This window comes from Cheilinus undulatus, linkage group 19 (genome assembly GCF_018320785.1).
Source record: "Cheilinus undulatus linkage group 19, ASM1832078v1, whole genome shotgun sequence".
Taxonomy (NCBI): domain Eukaryota; kingdom Metazoa; phylum Chordata; class Actinopteri; order Labriformes; family Labridae; genus Cheilinus; species Cheilinus undulatus.
In genome coordinates, this window is record NC_054883.1 from 18,512,122 (window position 1) to 18,528,328 (window position 16,207).

Consider the following 16,207-nt stretch of genomic DNA (forward strand, 5'->3'; position numbering starts at 1 on the left):
GGGGTCACTTAATGCGCTATAGCACAGGGAGACTCTGCTCACCACCTGCTCAAGTAGAACACACTCACACATACAGCTCACACCTTGAAAAACACCTGCATTCATTCATCACCATTTACACAAGAGGGTTCACCCCTCTCCTTTGCTCCCTCTGTATTTAACAGACATTTTGGTTGACTGGATTCAGTGTTCAGTGTTGAAAATAAATAGGTACAAGATATGCCCAACAATTAATGAGAAAAATGCATAAATTCTTGCAACTTTTTCCCTCCCTTCCTCACAGAAAATGGATTGAAAAGGTCTACACGCTACTGGCTGAAAGTCAAACCACATCATAGTTAGAGTTGAGAGTCTTCAGGCATCTCACGATTCAATTTGATTATGATTCATGGGGCTAGGATTCAATTTCTAATCGATTTTTGATGCACAAATAAGAACTAATTAAGACCAATATAATAAAAAGGCCAATTCTTCTTGCTTCATTGGTAGATTTTTGACTTCTAGCAATGCCGGCTTTATTTTTTGGCTTTTTATACCCTAAAATAAGATTTTTATCTGCACTGAAAGTGCATAATTCTGTGTTTTTCTGTCTTTTGTTACTAGGATCTGTTGTTTTTTGGAAGAGGAGACATCTGCTGGTGTTACTATGAATGTAAATTAAAATGCGAAAGGAATCATAACATTAAAACAGATTGAGCACAGGTAAATAGGCCTGCAGTTGACTCTAAATTAAATATACTGTGTCTGCTGACGATTTGCCTCTGAGTAAAAACTCAAATAGATTAAAACTGAAGGCTGACTGTAAAGTTGTTTGCTTAACAGTGATCCTGTCTTACTTTGTGACAGGGCAAAAGAAAAGTGCAGATGCATCACAGAAGAACACGAGTGATATTTGTTCAACCCATCTAATGACTGAATCATGACTCTCTTGATGTTTTCAGATAGAAAGCAAATTGTTTTTTTTTGTTTGTTTGTTTGTTTTTTCCCATTACGAAATTACATGCATCACCAGATGCAAATGTACTACTAGCAAGATGATGACTCAAGTTGAGCACTGGAAATGTAATTTATTTGCTTTAGTGCTGTCAATTGATTAAAAACGATAATCAAGTTAATCGCATCCCTATGCTATGATTAATCATGATTAATCACAGCAATTCTTTAGTTTTAGAAATTTTGAATTTTTAAACATTCTTATTATCAAGTGTTTATTTTCATTATTTTAATTTTATGTACCTAACTTTAAAAGCGCTTTATACTAAAAAAACGTATTTTTTATTATTGTGGTACGGGTCATCCAAGGTGATGTCTTGAAGCCCCTTGTTGTCAACGGTGTTGATGGTCTGCAGTCTCTGGCGACCGATTAGCGATTGCAATAGTTAGCTTTGATGTTGTCATTTTGGGGACAATTCTGGGTCTGCTGGACTGCGCTGGTGTAGCTTGGCGTTATGGCTTGATCCCGTGTTGTTGTTAGCGTCTTTGCTAACATCAGAAAAGATGCATTTTGCCCGAAGGTGGTACTTCAGACTTGTTGTACTTTGGTGTAAATACAGTTCATCACTGCAGTATGTACACACAACTTTTGTTTCATCCAGACTTCCATTAAGCAGCTTTTGAAATCGAAATTTGCCGTGAAGCAGACCTGGGTCTGTCTCCTCAATCATCACTGCTGGCTGTGTTTGACCCGCCTTTAACCTTTTCACCCCAGCGACGTAAACATCCTCGCAGGAGGACTACAGGCAGATGTTGTGGTCAAACTTAGTCATATGATTAAATTGCATTAATTTTTTAATGTGTTAAGATTTCCAGATTAATCACGAGCGTTAACGTGTTTATACTAACATGCATAATTTGCTTATTTGCATGATTAAAATAACAAAAAAATTTAATTAAATGCTGTTGCCCAGAAAAGAGGCATGTAATTTCCCTAGAGTCATCTGACATGACCAATTATATATCCATTTAACAATCAGGCCAACTAGAGATGCACAGATGCATCAGTATCCAGTATAGCCAATATAGTCCTTGTTGACAAACATCATCCATGTGCAAAAATCTTTTTGCACAAGTAGATTCCGGTAGCCAGTCTTTTATCAGTTGTGTCAAAGCAAATCATTGCCAACATTTTGCACACCTAACTGCTGAATTAAACAGGAGATCATTTACTTGGAAGAGGAAGTCACCAATTAGATGAACTCTGGTTTGTTTTCCAACCTAAGAGAAAATTTGGCACACTCAAAAGTGTTGCACCAAAAGAAGCAATGAAATTTGCTCTAATTTTCTCTGAAAATGGGCATACACTGAAGGGCTGGGCAATTATGGCAACAATCATAATCACAATTAATTGAACCTTTTTCCTCGATCACGGTTAATGAACGGTTCTTCCGCCCCCTGCCTCAGTTTGTGCTGTAAATATTTTTATAATTTTAAAACAAATAACTGAAATTTTGTATATTTTAAAGTTTAATGCATCAATCTTGTGTACTTCCAGAATAAAATTATATGGCTTTATCTTTAAAATTCTGTTTTCTTTAAGCAGTTTTGTGCCCTTGTAGTAATTAAACCAGAGTGGTGCTGATTCCAGTTTGACTGGCCATTTTTAAAATGAATTTTCCTGGTCTGAACTCCTGATAAAGATTTAAGATGAAACAGATTTTTTTTTCCTTAAAAACCATCATTGACATTAGTCACTAACATTGACATGATTTACAATAAAGCATCAACAAGGGTATTATACCAAAAAACACCACAAACTGTTGTTTTTTAGAAAAACTAACCTTTATCTGAAAAAAGTCACAAAAATGATCATTACTTTTAATGATCATAGTCCTTGTTGCAATAATAAAGGTAATATTTTAAGTTTTTGTGTGTCTATTATTTAAAAAAAAACTTTATCACTGAGATTGATTGTTTTAATCAAAGCTTAATTAAAGCTTTCTGCTTTATTGGTGTTTTACACAAAATTAAATTCACATAAACTTGTCTTGCCTCCCCCTGCACACCCCTCCTTTCTTCATAGGCTACACACACAGCAGCTCACCTGTTTCTCACCTGTCTGCTTTCTTTCTCTCCCTAACTGTGTTTCTGCTATAGTGTTATCATCAGTAGCCTTTTTATATTAAATCGTCTTTAAACGTACGTGGTCGTTATTTGCTTTTCACCTACGAGTTGATTTAAAACAGCTGATCTGCGCGAGGAAATTTGATGTTTATTAATTTAGCATCAGAACCAGCGTGGTAACTTCACAGTTTTTCTTCATACATTCACAAACTAAACAATGGCAGAAGTTGATGTTTATCAGGAGGGGATGCATTTATAGCAGAGATCTGATGACACAGTCTCTGTGGAGAGTGAGAGAGGTAACTGTCCATAACTAGATATCTTTTTTACTGATGTCTCACACCCACATAAGATTATGTTTGGTCAACACTGTATATGTATTACCTTTACCATATGTATTGTACTAACACCGGCCTGATGTGCAGAGAGAGAGGAACGCTCAAAGCAAGCCCCCCCTCGCCACCCTGCAGTTTGAGTTTTACTCCGGAGCGCTTCTGTGTTGTATTGGATGGGGCGGGCGGTTGGTTATGTTGGTTATTGGCTCTAAATATGGGTTTTGATTATTTTTCAATTAATCGCCAAGCACTAGTACACTGTGAGATTTTCAGATGATTCAGACACAGATTTTAAGTTGCATTACTTGCTGGGCATCATCTGTCGTGCAGTTTACAGGGGGTCAAGGTGGCCGGCCATGGCCAGACCAGCTGCTCCTGACAGGTCAGGTAGATTTCTGGCATGTTTATTATTTTGGTAGTACAACCACACACACTTGCACAGTGAGAGCAGAACCATGAGCAGAATCCCTCACTCTGGAGCATTTTTTCCTTTGTAAAGTGTTGAAAAGCATCTTAAATTATTACAAAAACAGCAGGAATGCCTCTTGGAAAAAGTAGCTGTAGTAGGAAAGGAAATAAACAGGCCTACCTGCGGATCAAACTGACATGGAATATTTGTTACTTAGCTGCTAGTTGTGTATGCTGGTGATACTGGGAAAAGTACCAAGGAAAAGTATACAAAGTTAGCATTTTTTTAAAAATCTACTAATCAGCATTATCATGAAACATTTGATGTGTTGATTGCATTATAATTAGAAAATAAGTTTTGTTTATACTTCAACTGCACAATATGAAATATATGTAATGTGCAATTAACCTTGCAAAGCAAATGGATCGGCCCGTTTCCTTTTTTCTCACTGGCGAATCCATCTTGCAAAGCTCCCATCTGTTAGAAAGTGACAGGACCAATCAGCGACAAGGGGCAGTACTTTCAGGTGCGGTGGAGTCATGGCGTAAGCAAGCAGCAACAAGAGGCTGGTGTAGATCTGGCGGAAGACATTAGCGTGGATGCTGCTAGAGCGCCAGTTTTATCAGAACTTGACGATATTTCTTCGTTAAAAGAAGAACAAAGAACAGCATTGAGTTGTTTTCTGTTCAAAAATGACAAAAGTCATGTACTGACATGTCTATAGTGAACTACAACAACCAAATTAATACATTTAGTTTCAATAATAAATAATAATAATACATTTTATTTATAAGTGCCTTTCTCAGCACTCAAGGACCCTTTACAGAGATCGAAACATTTACATTAAAACAACAGATAAATGCTTAGCACATTATAAAATGGGACAAAGTAATTACAATGAATATCCTGAACAGGTGGGTTTTAAACCTGGATTTGAAGAGCGGGAGAGAGTCAATGTTCCGGATGTCTGGTGGGATTGAGTTCTGAACATCTTTGAAATAACAGAGAGAAAAATGAGGATCAAGCTAAGAAAAAATCTTTCAGAAAAGTGCTGCCCCTAGAGTTCTTTCTTTCTCTCTCTCTCTCTCTCTCTCTCTTTTGCTATTTCCCCTACTCATATTAACTATCTCAAAGAATTCATGTAGCCTTTATTATCTGTTTTTGTGTTTTCATAAAACCTGTTTTCTTTTTTAAACAACAATAAAACAGAAAGTTTTTTTTTACCCATTAAATCTTCATAAATTAATCTGAGGGTCCATTGGAGTGAACAGTAGCAGAATGATAAAGTATTTCTTGTTTGTAGAAAACATTATCTCAATAAATTAAGCCTTCTTGGAAGTGGTCATTGTGACTCCCTGTTTACTAGAAAACTGATACTCACTGGAAACAAATCAGAAATGACAGTTTGTTGGTTATCATCAGTAGGGCTGAGCATCTTCACAGGTCTCACAATTTGAACTGATAGATTGGTTTCCCAATCTAGGGTCTGGGACTCCTTAGGGAGGCACCAAAGATCTGAGGGGGGCGCGAGGCTTTGTTTGCAGTGGGGCTCCCAAAATTAGATTTGCACATATCGACTAATACCCTTTTAAAACAGTGAAATAATTTATGCAATGTTATTTTGATGAAACAATTAGAGATGCAGCTCAGCTGCGGTTTATGCTGCGTTTCTATTTGCCTTAGTAAGCAGGATGTTTGAGCTGTGAGTGACATCATACCCCAGTTGACCACATTCTGGTTGTCACTGATAAGTAACATGGGATACTAAAGTTGCTTAGAGTTCCTGAGTTGGAATTCCAAATTCGGGGGCATTTGGTGTGATATATCCGTCAAGCATTTCGTAATTTCAGTGCTTGGAATCAACAGGAACATGGCATTAGTTAGTCTTTTATCTCTTCACATTTTAAACAAAAATAAATAACTTATGTAGGTTTAGCCACAGCAGAAAATGCTACTACGCAATAATCAATTACCACTTAGTTTTAATCAATTCATGCATCATAGAACCAGTTATAACACCCCTGATCATTTGAGAAATTTCCTCTGCAGATGTACTGAACTGACAAATGACTTGTTGTCTTTTACCAGATAATGAAGGGCTTTGATAATTGTTTTTATCTTGAATGTAGCACTCCTAAACTATATTACATAAACAGATTAATTAATTATTACTATTAAGATGAAAAACCATTAATTTAATTTCATTTACTAGTTTAACTCAAATGCACATGTATGCACTGCTCAGCTTTTATCTTCATTGCATTACTCCCCTCCTCCCTCATTCCCCTGTGGACCAGGTGAATTTTCCAACATTTACATCATTTAATCATAATGAACAAGTTTTTGTGTGCTGTGCAGTTTCAGCGTTCTTGAACTACATGAGAAAAGCTGATCCTAGGAGTTTGTGCAATGCAGTGTGGGTAATAATGTCAAAGAGCAGCCTCTCGTTTCTGCAGTATGTGGTCAGTCATCATAATTGAGCAGTTTTTTCTCAGGGGCATAGAGCTGGACGGGGTCTTAGGAATTGTTTTTGCTATGCATGATATTAACCTTTACCCCCCAATTGGATTGTTTACAGCTTTTAAACCCAGTTCAAACACTGATAATTCAGTAATTGTTTTTCACTGTGCAACATTATTCAAGCAAGCAAACCAATGCTTCGGTTGAAGGTCACTCCTCCTGCACCTTTACCTTCCCCCTTGAGAAAATGCAATTATTTATAAGTCCCATTTCATGAGAGGGTAAATGTGAACTTCAAGGAAACAGTGAATTAGTCCAATAAACCAATGTATGTACAGAGGCCAACATCTGCTAACTGGGCCACAGGATTGTCACTGTAACTGTACATGAATCTGGAACAAGTCCCACAGGACCATTCACCACACACTACATCGAGTTCTACACAACAACCGTGAAGATGAGTTGTATTTAGACATTGGTCATCTTCATCTGTAAACGCATCTCCTGCTGATCTCTGTTCCTGTTTTTCTTTAGTACATAATCTTTAGTGATTATTGCATTAATTTCAGTATTATGACTCCCTAAAGGGGATTTATAGCAGCTGCCACCTTTGCCTACTTTGGGAGGCTGATGTGTGAGTGCAGTTTGAGGTCAGTGGAGGATTTGATGACATGGAAGGTGGGACAAATTTTTTGTGCCACACATCTGCTTTTTTGAGGTATTTTTAGCTCAAGAGAGATGACGAGATTGTAGATTTCATTGACTCTCGGACAGCTAACAATAGGTGATGTTATAAAGCAGAAAAAACCTGATGAGATAGAGAAAATGCAGTAGCAAAAATACCAATTTGATGTATTTTCACACTTTTCACCATCGAACACTTTAGGTTGCTGCTGTATTTTTAGTAGGACTATTGTGGGCATTATATCAATATATGGTAGGGAGTAATGTAAGGAATTATCACAGTTGCAGAATGACCTCTCCTTCAGGATTTTCTAGTAGAGAACAGAATTCATTGTTCCATCAATCACAGCAATTGGTCCAGGTCCTGAAGCAGCAAAGCAGCCCCAGACAGTCACACTACCACCACCATCTTTGACTGTTGATATTCTTTTTATGGAATGCTGTGTTGGTTTTACACTAGATGTAACTGGACAGACACCTCCCAAAAAGTTTACATTTTGTCTTGTCAGGCCACATTTTTTTTTCTTTGAGTCTTGAGGATCATCAAGATTTCTTGGCAAAAGCAAGAAAAGCCTTTGTGTTCTTCTTGGGCAGCAGTGGTGTTCAGCTTGGAACTTTCCCTTGGATGTCATTTTTGCCCCGTGTCTTTCTTATGGTTGAGTCATGAACACTGACCTTAACTGAGTTAAGTGAGGCCTGCAGGTCTTTAAATGTTGTTCTGGGTTCTCTTGTCACCTCTTGGATGATTTGTCGATGTGTTCTTGGAGTTATTTTGGTTGGCCGGCCAGCCCTCGGGAAGCTCAGTACTGTTCTAATTTTCTCCATTTGTGGTTAATGGCTCTTGCCATGGTTCACTGGAGTCCCAAAGCCTTAGAAATGGCTTCGTAACCCTTTCTAGACTGACAGACATCAATAGCTTTGTTTCTCATCTGTTCTTAACTTTCTTTCAATGGCAGCATGATGAGTTGTCTTTTTAGATCCTTTACCCTACTTCACTTTGTCAGACGGATTCTATTTAAGTGGTTTATTGATTAAACAGGTCTGGCAGTAACCAGGCCTGGGAGTGGCGTGTAAAATTGAGCTCAGCTTTCCAAAAAATGTCCTAAATCACAACAAATTCATGATTTAAAAAGAGTGCCAATTTCTTTTCACATAGGGCCAGTTAGGGTTAGAGGCTTTTTGTCTCATAATAGCCTAAATTTAATCATCATTCGAAAGCTGCAGCTTGTATTTACAACTTTCAGCTCCAGAAGAAATAAAAAATCCAGTATCTCAAAATATCAAATATTACATCAGACTAATGAGGAAAAGGATCTCTTCTTAAGAATATGTTCATTTATGTATTCAGTACTTAATTGGGGCTTCTCTTGTGTGTTGTGCTGGCAGTGTGCATGTGTCACTGCTGAGGTGTTATTGAAGCTTAGAGGAGCCCTTCAGACTGTATATTGTTGCTCTACTGCCTCTCGTCTTCCACTTGACATTTCCCTAGAGATTCTCTATGGGGTTCAGGTCAGGCCAGTTGGCTGGCAAATCAAACACAGGTCAGCAAACCTCTTTCTAGTAGTTCTGGCTTCAGTGTTGGCAGGTGCCAAGCCCTGCTCAAAAAGGAAATCAACATCTCTGTAAAATTTGTCAGCAAACAGGAGCATGAAGTATGCTAGAATCGCCTGGCAAATGGCGGTGTTAACCCTGGATTTGATGAAACTCAGTGGACCAACACTGTATGTACAATGTTCATGTTATATAAAGGAATAACTCTCAGATTTTTATAACTGACCATCTTAATTTGTAGAGGAATTTATCTATGGCTGTCCTGACAGCATGCATTGTTTGCATGCTCGCTGTCCAAACTGTATCCATTCAAATTTGAAATAAATTTGGAAATAGTATGACATGAAGTGCTTTTATTTTGAAAGTGTGGTGCTTCGTATTGACAGGCAATATGAAGCACAATGTTGTCTGTCTACTTTTATAGACTTCTCCAAGGACTTTGACACTACTGATCACTGAATCTTTTTGGTCCATCTTAAAGATTCTGGGTGTCCAGAGCGTGCTGTTTGGTGGTTTGTAGACTATCTCACTGGCAGAACCCAGGCTGTTAAGTTAGAGGGTGTTACATCAGAGGTAATACAAATCCACCAGGAGGTACCTCGATTTTTGGTTTTGGGACTACTCTTATTTACTATTCGATTCCCTTTGATGGATTATTCCAAATCCTTCTTTTCATTTTTATGCAGATGATATGGTTATTAATTGCCTACGCCTGCAAAAGCTTTTGCAAATCTTCAGCATGCTTTTGATTTAGTTCAAGGTCAGCTTTGTCAGCCGCAACTTGTTCTAAATGCAGATAAAACTAGACACGTTCTTCACGTCCTCAAGAGCATGCATTATTTGATAATAACTGTGCCACAGAATATTCATAATGTGACAGGTAAAAAGAGCCCAGCTGGAGTGATTTCAGTGATTCTCTTCACTTCCTAATTGACGTGGGCACATTTGAAAAGCTGTACGCACCTGATTTGGAAACAGTCCTGCCAGTTTTAGCCTGCCCTCAGGTCTCAAAGAGGATTTGGCTGGTGTCATTTAAGACAATGATTACCTGTGGTGAGTAGCATCTTAGTGCCCTAAGCAATGACTGACAGGTTATATTCACTCTTAGCTTTATCCTAGCACTTCAGTTCATCATATTTGAATTAATTCCCTGTTATCCCAGATTATTGAAACCCTCAGTCCTCTTATAATATGCTCTGGTTTCCCTCTCAGAGTGTGTTTTAAAGAGCTACACCGCACAAGGACATAGTGACTTTCCCTGTGATTACCACCGGGCTAAGCCATGCTGCAAGCCTCTTATTCCCTCTGCAGCTGGATCAAGCAGTAAAAGTTACCCATGAAATCCCTGCTGTGGCCAGAGTTCACAGCAGACAACATTACTGATGAATGAATGGTAGTGGTCAACAACCAACTCTTAAAATACCCCCAAAATCTGTTTTTCTTCATATAGCTTAAGCCTTATACAAGTAGCCTGTTCATATGTAGCAGTATATGATGGAGTTACTTCAGCTTTGTTTGTAGACTTGTAAGAATGACACAAATGAGCAAATTTAAACATAACCAACAGTGGGATTCATTTCTGTGATTCATGGCAATGCAATGAAGAAGTAACCTTATTTTACTTACAATTTTGATTTTTATTCATAAAGGGGTCAGGAAAATGTTGATTGTGTCACACACCTGCCTGCTGCACACTGAATGAGTGACAGAGAGCTGCAGACTGGGATCACCTGAGTTGCATGCATGGAAATAAATGCATGTTAATCAATGATTATGCTGTCTACAACTGACGTCTGAACCTCGCAGACATCACCGTAAGGTCTGGGCGGTTCATTTAAACATTTCACTTGTTATTCTGGTATCCTGACAGGTTAAACCTCATGCTGAGAGGTGTTGGGGCTTGTTAATAACTTGGTAAAACACTAAAAGAGCAGAATAAAACTAGCTGTAATAATTGTAACAACAGAACTAGTTCATCTGCAACTCTCTGTGATACATGGTCATGCAGTGAAGACTGTTGCTGACTGGTTTGTCTAGTCATTTTGAGCCATCAATCCCTGCTCCACCAAAGCAGAAGGGGAGGGGGTGAGTGAACGTAGATATGCAAGACTAGAATTAGAATCTCAGATTTCTCAGCTTTAACATACTTAATATAAGATCGTACTATTGCACACCCATTGTTAGGATTGAAAATCTTTAAGTAGGTGACTGACTTTAGGGATATTTGTTATATATTTGACACTTTTTACACTCCTTACTGAACTAGTTTGTAGATTAACTTATAACTCTACCATTGGTACACTGATTTAAAAATTGTTTTGACAGTGAATTAACTGTGAAGCCATCTTTACAGAGAAAATGACTTTCTTACATCAGATGCATCAGTTTGAATATTGAGCTGTTTTCTTTGAATTAAACAACTTTGAATTAATTGTTAACAGGTTTTTCTCCCAGCTCAGATTATTATGGAACTTCTTTTTAACATCCAATGAATGCATTTTAACTTTAAGTTATTGATAAATTGAGCAAAGTCGTTCAATTTCACAATAGTAATGTACCAATTGTGAATGTGATGCAGAAAAGTGGATCAGACTCTTATTTGTTCAAATCTTTTCCTAACAGTCTCTAATAATGTAGTCTTTGTTGTTTTAAAACCATGATCTGTGGCTGCCTTCTTGCATAAAAGTTGTTTTAGGGCTCTTACTGAGGGGATCATGCCGCAGCCGATGAGTCCTGCTCACTACCTTTGTCAGCTGTTCAAAGAGAAAGAATTATCGTAGTTTTTAACTTATGTGCAGTTAAAGTTGAGGGCGGATCATAGTTGGAGGCATATGCTGCAAGCATGTGTTTTGTTCCAAGAGGCTTTGCAAAATATAGAACATACTACACCATCAGGTTAAGACATCCTGCTGCAGTATTTTGTGCTGCACCTACACAGCCTGTAAGCAAGAGGAGAATGTTAAAAGTGTCACACTATTCCTGCCAGTCGCAGCCACATTCGAGATGCTGCACTGGCAGGAGGAGGGTGTAGACATGCAGCAAAACGTTAGACCACTGTCTGTGATTGCTTTTGTCATAGTCTTGTCATTGCCACGGGACTGCAGATGTAAATTTGTTTTAAGCTAACTCTGGTACAATGCATGGAAACATTTATGTTTTTATTGTACATGATCCCTTTACAAATAAACAAATAGATAAATAAAATATCTCTCACAACAGCATGCACTTTAGATTTGTTTGTTTTCCACGTTTGACACACATTGGCAACTGTCATTGGCACATGCCGGATTTTTTGTCAATGGGCCAATGACCTCCAACAGGACCATCAGCTGATGCTGATGTTACACTGATGCATTGGTGCATCGTTACTTTACAGCTCTGATACACATTAGATTTAAATAAGATCCATGAAGACTCTAACTTGTAGATATGTCAAGAATTGTAACCAACTAAATCTGCAACCTTTCATTATCAGCCAGTTTTAGTTAAAAGTACACAACTGGTAGATCAGGATGAATGCTTCTTGTCATTGATTACAAAAACAAAAACACCAAGGTTAATACTCCAGTGTCTGCAGCTTAGAGAAGCACTGTTTGTAGTGTAGTTTAATTGTTTAGGCTAATTTAACTATCAGCCAGTTGTGTTAAGCACATCAGAGTTGTGAATCAAATTAAACTGAAGTGCAAGGACTCTGACTGTCGGCCTGGTAAAATAAAAAAGCCACAGTCAAACTAATGTGCATCATCATCCCCTTCTGTACAAAACTGAAGTTGTAAAATACCCCTAACTAAGAAGCTGTTGTGTTAAAAATTTTAACACAAATTCAAACTTAATTTGAAGAGAAGAACACTTTGATTAGAATTTTAAAAAAGGAAAGCTGCTTGGGATTTTCTCCCAATCCATTGAATCAAATAAAAAAACATGTAATTATTTGTGCCTTTAGTCCAAGTAGTATAATTTTATTACACGAGAATTAAACAAGAGGTCTCAGTTACAGAAAATGAGAAGCAGTTGCAATCTTTACATTTTTTGTTGAACTAAGAGCCTCTGCTTTTACATCAGTGTGCCACGTATCTTAACCTCCACACTCCATGCTGTCTGCCCAGTCCAAACATTTACTTAGTGTGTTTTTGTGTATGTTGGCAGCCTTAGCAGCAAACAGTCCAAGCAGTTCATGATTTGGTGTCAAAATGTCAACCCCGAAGGAGACTCAGTTTTCTGTATGGGATGTAGAATAATGCTGTCAGCTCAGCTGTGGTTAGTAAAATAAGAGAAAGTAGATCCTCTGTACTCCGTTCTGTATGAGGGTATTGGTAACTGTAACTCTTTTTTACCACAAAGGGCCAAAATAAGTTATATCTTCAAAAATATGTCAGCTAAGTACCAAATTATTAAAGATTATGAAATCAGAAGTGTCAAATTGTGGCTTGGCCTTGGCACGATACTATAGGTATGGAAATACTCAGTGTGTACTCTTCACTAATATCCTTAACAAGGGCCAAACAAATCTTGATCCTATAAATGATTTACACAGATTCAAGGTATTGATGCTTCATTGAATTGGCTGTGTGCTTTCTTAACATTGATAGCCTTGTGGTTATATCTGCATGTCCAGTGAGAGATGGGCTGTTGTCCTTGTGGGTAAAATCCAGCCCTTGGCTCCTTTGCTTTATGTCACACCCACCCTCCTTTCTCTACACAGTTTCCTTCTCTGTCACTGTCCTGAAATCTGATATGCTATTTCGTAACTGTTTGCCGATATCGATATTGAGGCACCCAGTTTTAGAGCAGTGTTACCGCCAAAAGGTGGCTATAGCACATCTGAGAGCTGTAATTAAAAAGCAAAGATAAGAGCAGTAATGTTGGGTGACACAGTCAATCAAAGAAACCTCACTTCTCTTAATTTGAAGAATTGACCTTTTTTACTGAACATTGACCAATTAATGATCAATTAAGAATCTTTTTAACTTAGTGTTGTGAAGTAAAATAGTCTTTTTAGTTTAAATAAGCATAGCAATGAATGCTAAATATAATAGCCTGTTAAAGGTAATTTCTCTTATGTGTTAGCATCAAGCTAACAAGCTCAGATGAACAGCCATGTCCATCAGAATCTTTAAACTTTCTTGTGACTTTTGAACTGTAATTTATAACATTTATATTCTTTACTACCAATATGTTTGACCAATTCATCAGCTGTAAATAATGGCAGAAATGTTCTTATCTGTTCATATTATAATGACTTTTTAAGCTATTATCTGATTCAGATATCATGCTAATAACATCATCCAGCCCTTATAAAAATATATACACTGTGGGACTTGAAATATGCATGGCTGTAGGCACAATCTCTTTAAAAAAGTGCCTCAGCTTTGCAAATAGTTTGTCAGTTGTTAATAGAGACTCAAGGTGCATTTCCACCTGGTGGTTTGTTTTGATTGAGTACAGTTTGGTATGTTAAATCCCTAAATCATTTGCGTTTCCACAAATTCTTACTTGGTGAGCAGCATTGTTAGCCAGAAGGCAAGGCTATGCCACCAGCTAGAACACTTTCTTGTGCCTCACAGCACCATCAAATTCCCTCTGCACCTCTGACGTCATCCGGGGTTATATTACATGATTAAAAATATTGTCCTGATAGTATTCGTCTTTCAAAATCCATTGGATTTTAAATACAGCTGGTTCCGTTTTTGTATTTATTACCGCTGTTGCACAAGAAGTGACAAATCTTCCAACTAATTAGCAAATTGCAGTGTGTCTACTATGTGTAGTTCCACTGTTTAGGGATGGGTAGGTTAGCTTAGAAATGCTCTGAAAGGCTTCCAAAAGTCTCATGGTACAGATCTGGTGCCGTTGTAGCTTGATGGATAGAGCAAGCGCCCATGAGCAGAGGCTTTAGTCCTCAACCACTGGTCAAAGGGCTTGGTTCCCTGTCTTGGCGCATGTCTTCCCAGATTCTTTCTCCCCATATTTCCTCTCTCTCTTCAGCTGTCCTATCAAATAAAGTTAAAATGGCAAAGAAAATAACCCTAAAAAAAGATGGTATGGGTCAGTTAATTGGGACCCTTTCCAACTATGGAAACGCATATAAATGTGTTCTGTACCAAACTGAACCTGACCACTCAGTGGAAATGACCTATTTATGAACCAGAATATATATTTTTATTATAGAAGTTATTTTTGTGCAAAACTTTTGGGTTACACAGTCTAGGAATATTTTCACCTACCCACTGGAGCTGGACTGCCCACAAACTGTTTAAATTTGATTGTATTCATGTAACCACTTGATAAAATATCCAATAGTTTTCAACTTCAGCTCTCCACCTGGAGAACCACAGAGTTTTCTCTGAACTGAGAAACAAACGTGGCTTATTTTGCTCCCTGGACCTGGAATAACTTGCGGAACAGTTGTGAGCTGTTCATTTATCTGAAAATATCATTACCTCATTTAGCGGACTTTAATCTTGTCTTTCTCATATCAACATGTTTTGCTTGTTGTGTTTTTACCTTCTTCTAATTGTAACGTGCTTTTATGGCCAAGTCTGGCTTGATAAAGGTTAAATAAAACCTTTATCAAAACGTCTAGCATTACCACCAGTGTTTCTTAGTACAGAGCTTAAGAATTCCAACTAATGTTTTCTACGCAGTAACTGTGGCTCAAATTCTGATGAAAACAACAAATGTTTAGACCCAGAAACAAGAAGAATATGATCAACTGTAGAAACAGTTAAAGGGGACATATTACGCAAAAATCCTTTTTTCAGGCTTTTCTAACAAAAATATGTGTCCCTGGACTGCCCACAATCCCCTCAAGTACCAGAAAAATCCATTCCCTCCCCCTGTCTTTCTCCACCTTTCAGAAAATATTTCCTGAAACAAGCTGTTCTCTGATTTTCCCCTCTTGATGTCATCTGGGGAGTCAGCCCCGCCCCCAGGTTCGGTTGGCCCTCTCTACTTGGAGGAAAGTTCTGCCCTCCTCTCCTGATTTTCAGCTGAGAGGAAGATCAGGAGAGCCACATCCATTTCCTGAGAGGGGTGGAGTCAGAGGTGGAGTCAGACAGCTCATTAACATAAAGCCACAGACACAGAAACAGCTGGTTCTGAGCAGGGCTGAAACAGAGGGTTTTTTTAGACATGCAAAAATCCAATACTGGAGTGTTTTTTAAGCAACAGACACCACAGGCATGTATTGTGGACCTCTGAGACCAATATAAACTTGTCTTGTCTCTTAGGGGGAAAATATGTGACCCTCAAGGATGTGTCTCTGTGAGCCCCTGCCAGTACTTTACTGTGTTAAAATTTTTAACTATATCTGTTTTAAAGTAAATTATGTGCTGTATTTTGCAGGTGATGGTGTCCCGAAGGAAAACAGTCCCTTTATCAACAACACAGACGACAAAGGCAACAGCTACGATGGCACCAACATGGCCCTTTTTGAGGTAACCTTTCAGAAGTTTTTATCCCCTTGATATGGCTCTTATTGATAAGGCAGGGAGATGTTTCACTGTCACTAGGACAAAATGTTATGATAAAAAACATACAGTATATGACTATGCCCTATATGTAAACATTCAGTGCCAGAACTGTTTCTGCAGTTTTAGATCCAGCTGACGAAGCCCAGGCCTGTCATGAATGCATAGTGAGCTACATCAGGGTTAGCTGTGGTTGAAACCAAATAAATACTCGTCTGAGCTTATGCGTCAATCAAAGA

The 16,207-nt window shown here is 38.1% G+C and overlaps 1 protein-coding gene across 6 annotated transcripts in view; it reads left to right on the forward strand.

The window, feature by feature from the left end:
- The window catches only part of slc12a7b (solute carrier family 12 member 7b), a 119,922-nt gene that overhangs the window by 59,967 nt on the left and 43,748 nt on the right, over positions 1 to 16,207 (forward strand). For all 6 annotated transcript variants that reach the window (XM_041814568.1, XM_041814564.1, XM_041814567.1 and 3 more), the window contains exon 2: positions 15,844 to 15,935. In XM_041814568.1, the coding sequence (XP_041670502.1) occupies positions 15,844 to 15,935 (92 nt within the window). The remainder of the gene's footprint in view (positions 1 to 15,843; positions 15,936 to 16,207) is intronic.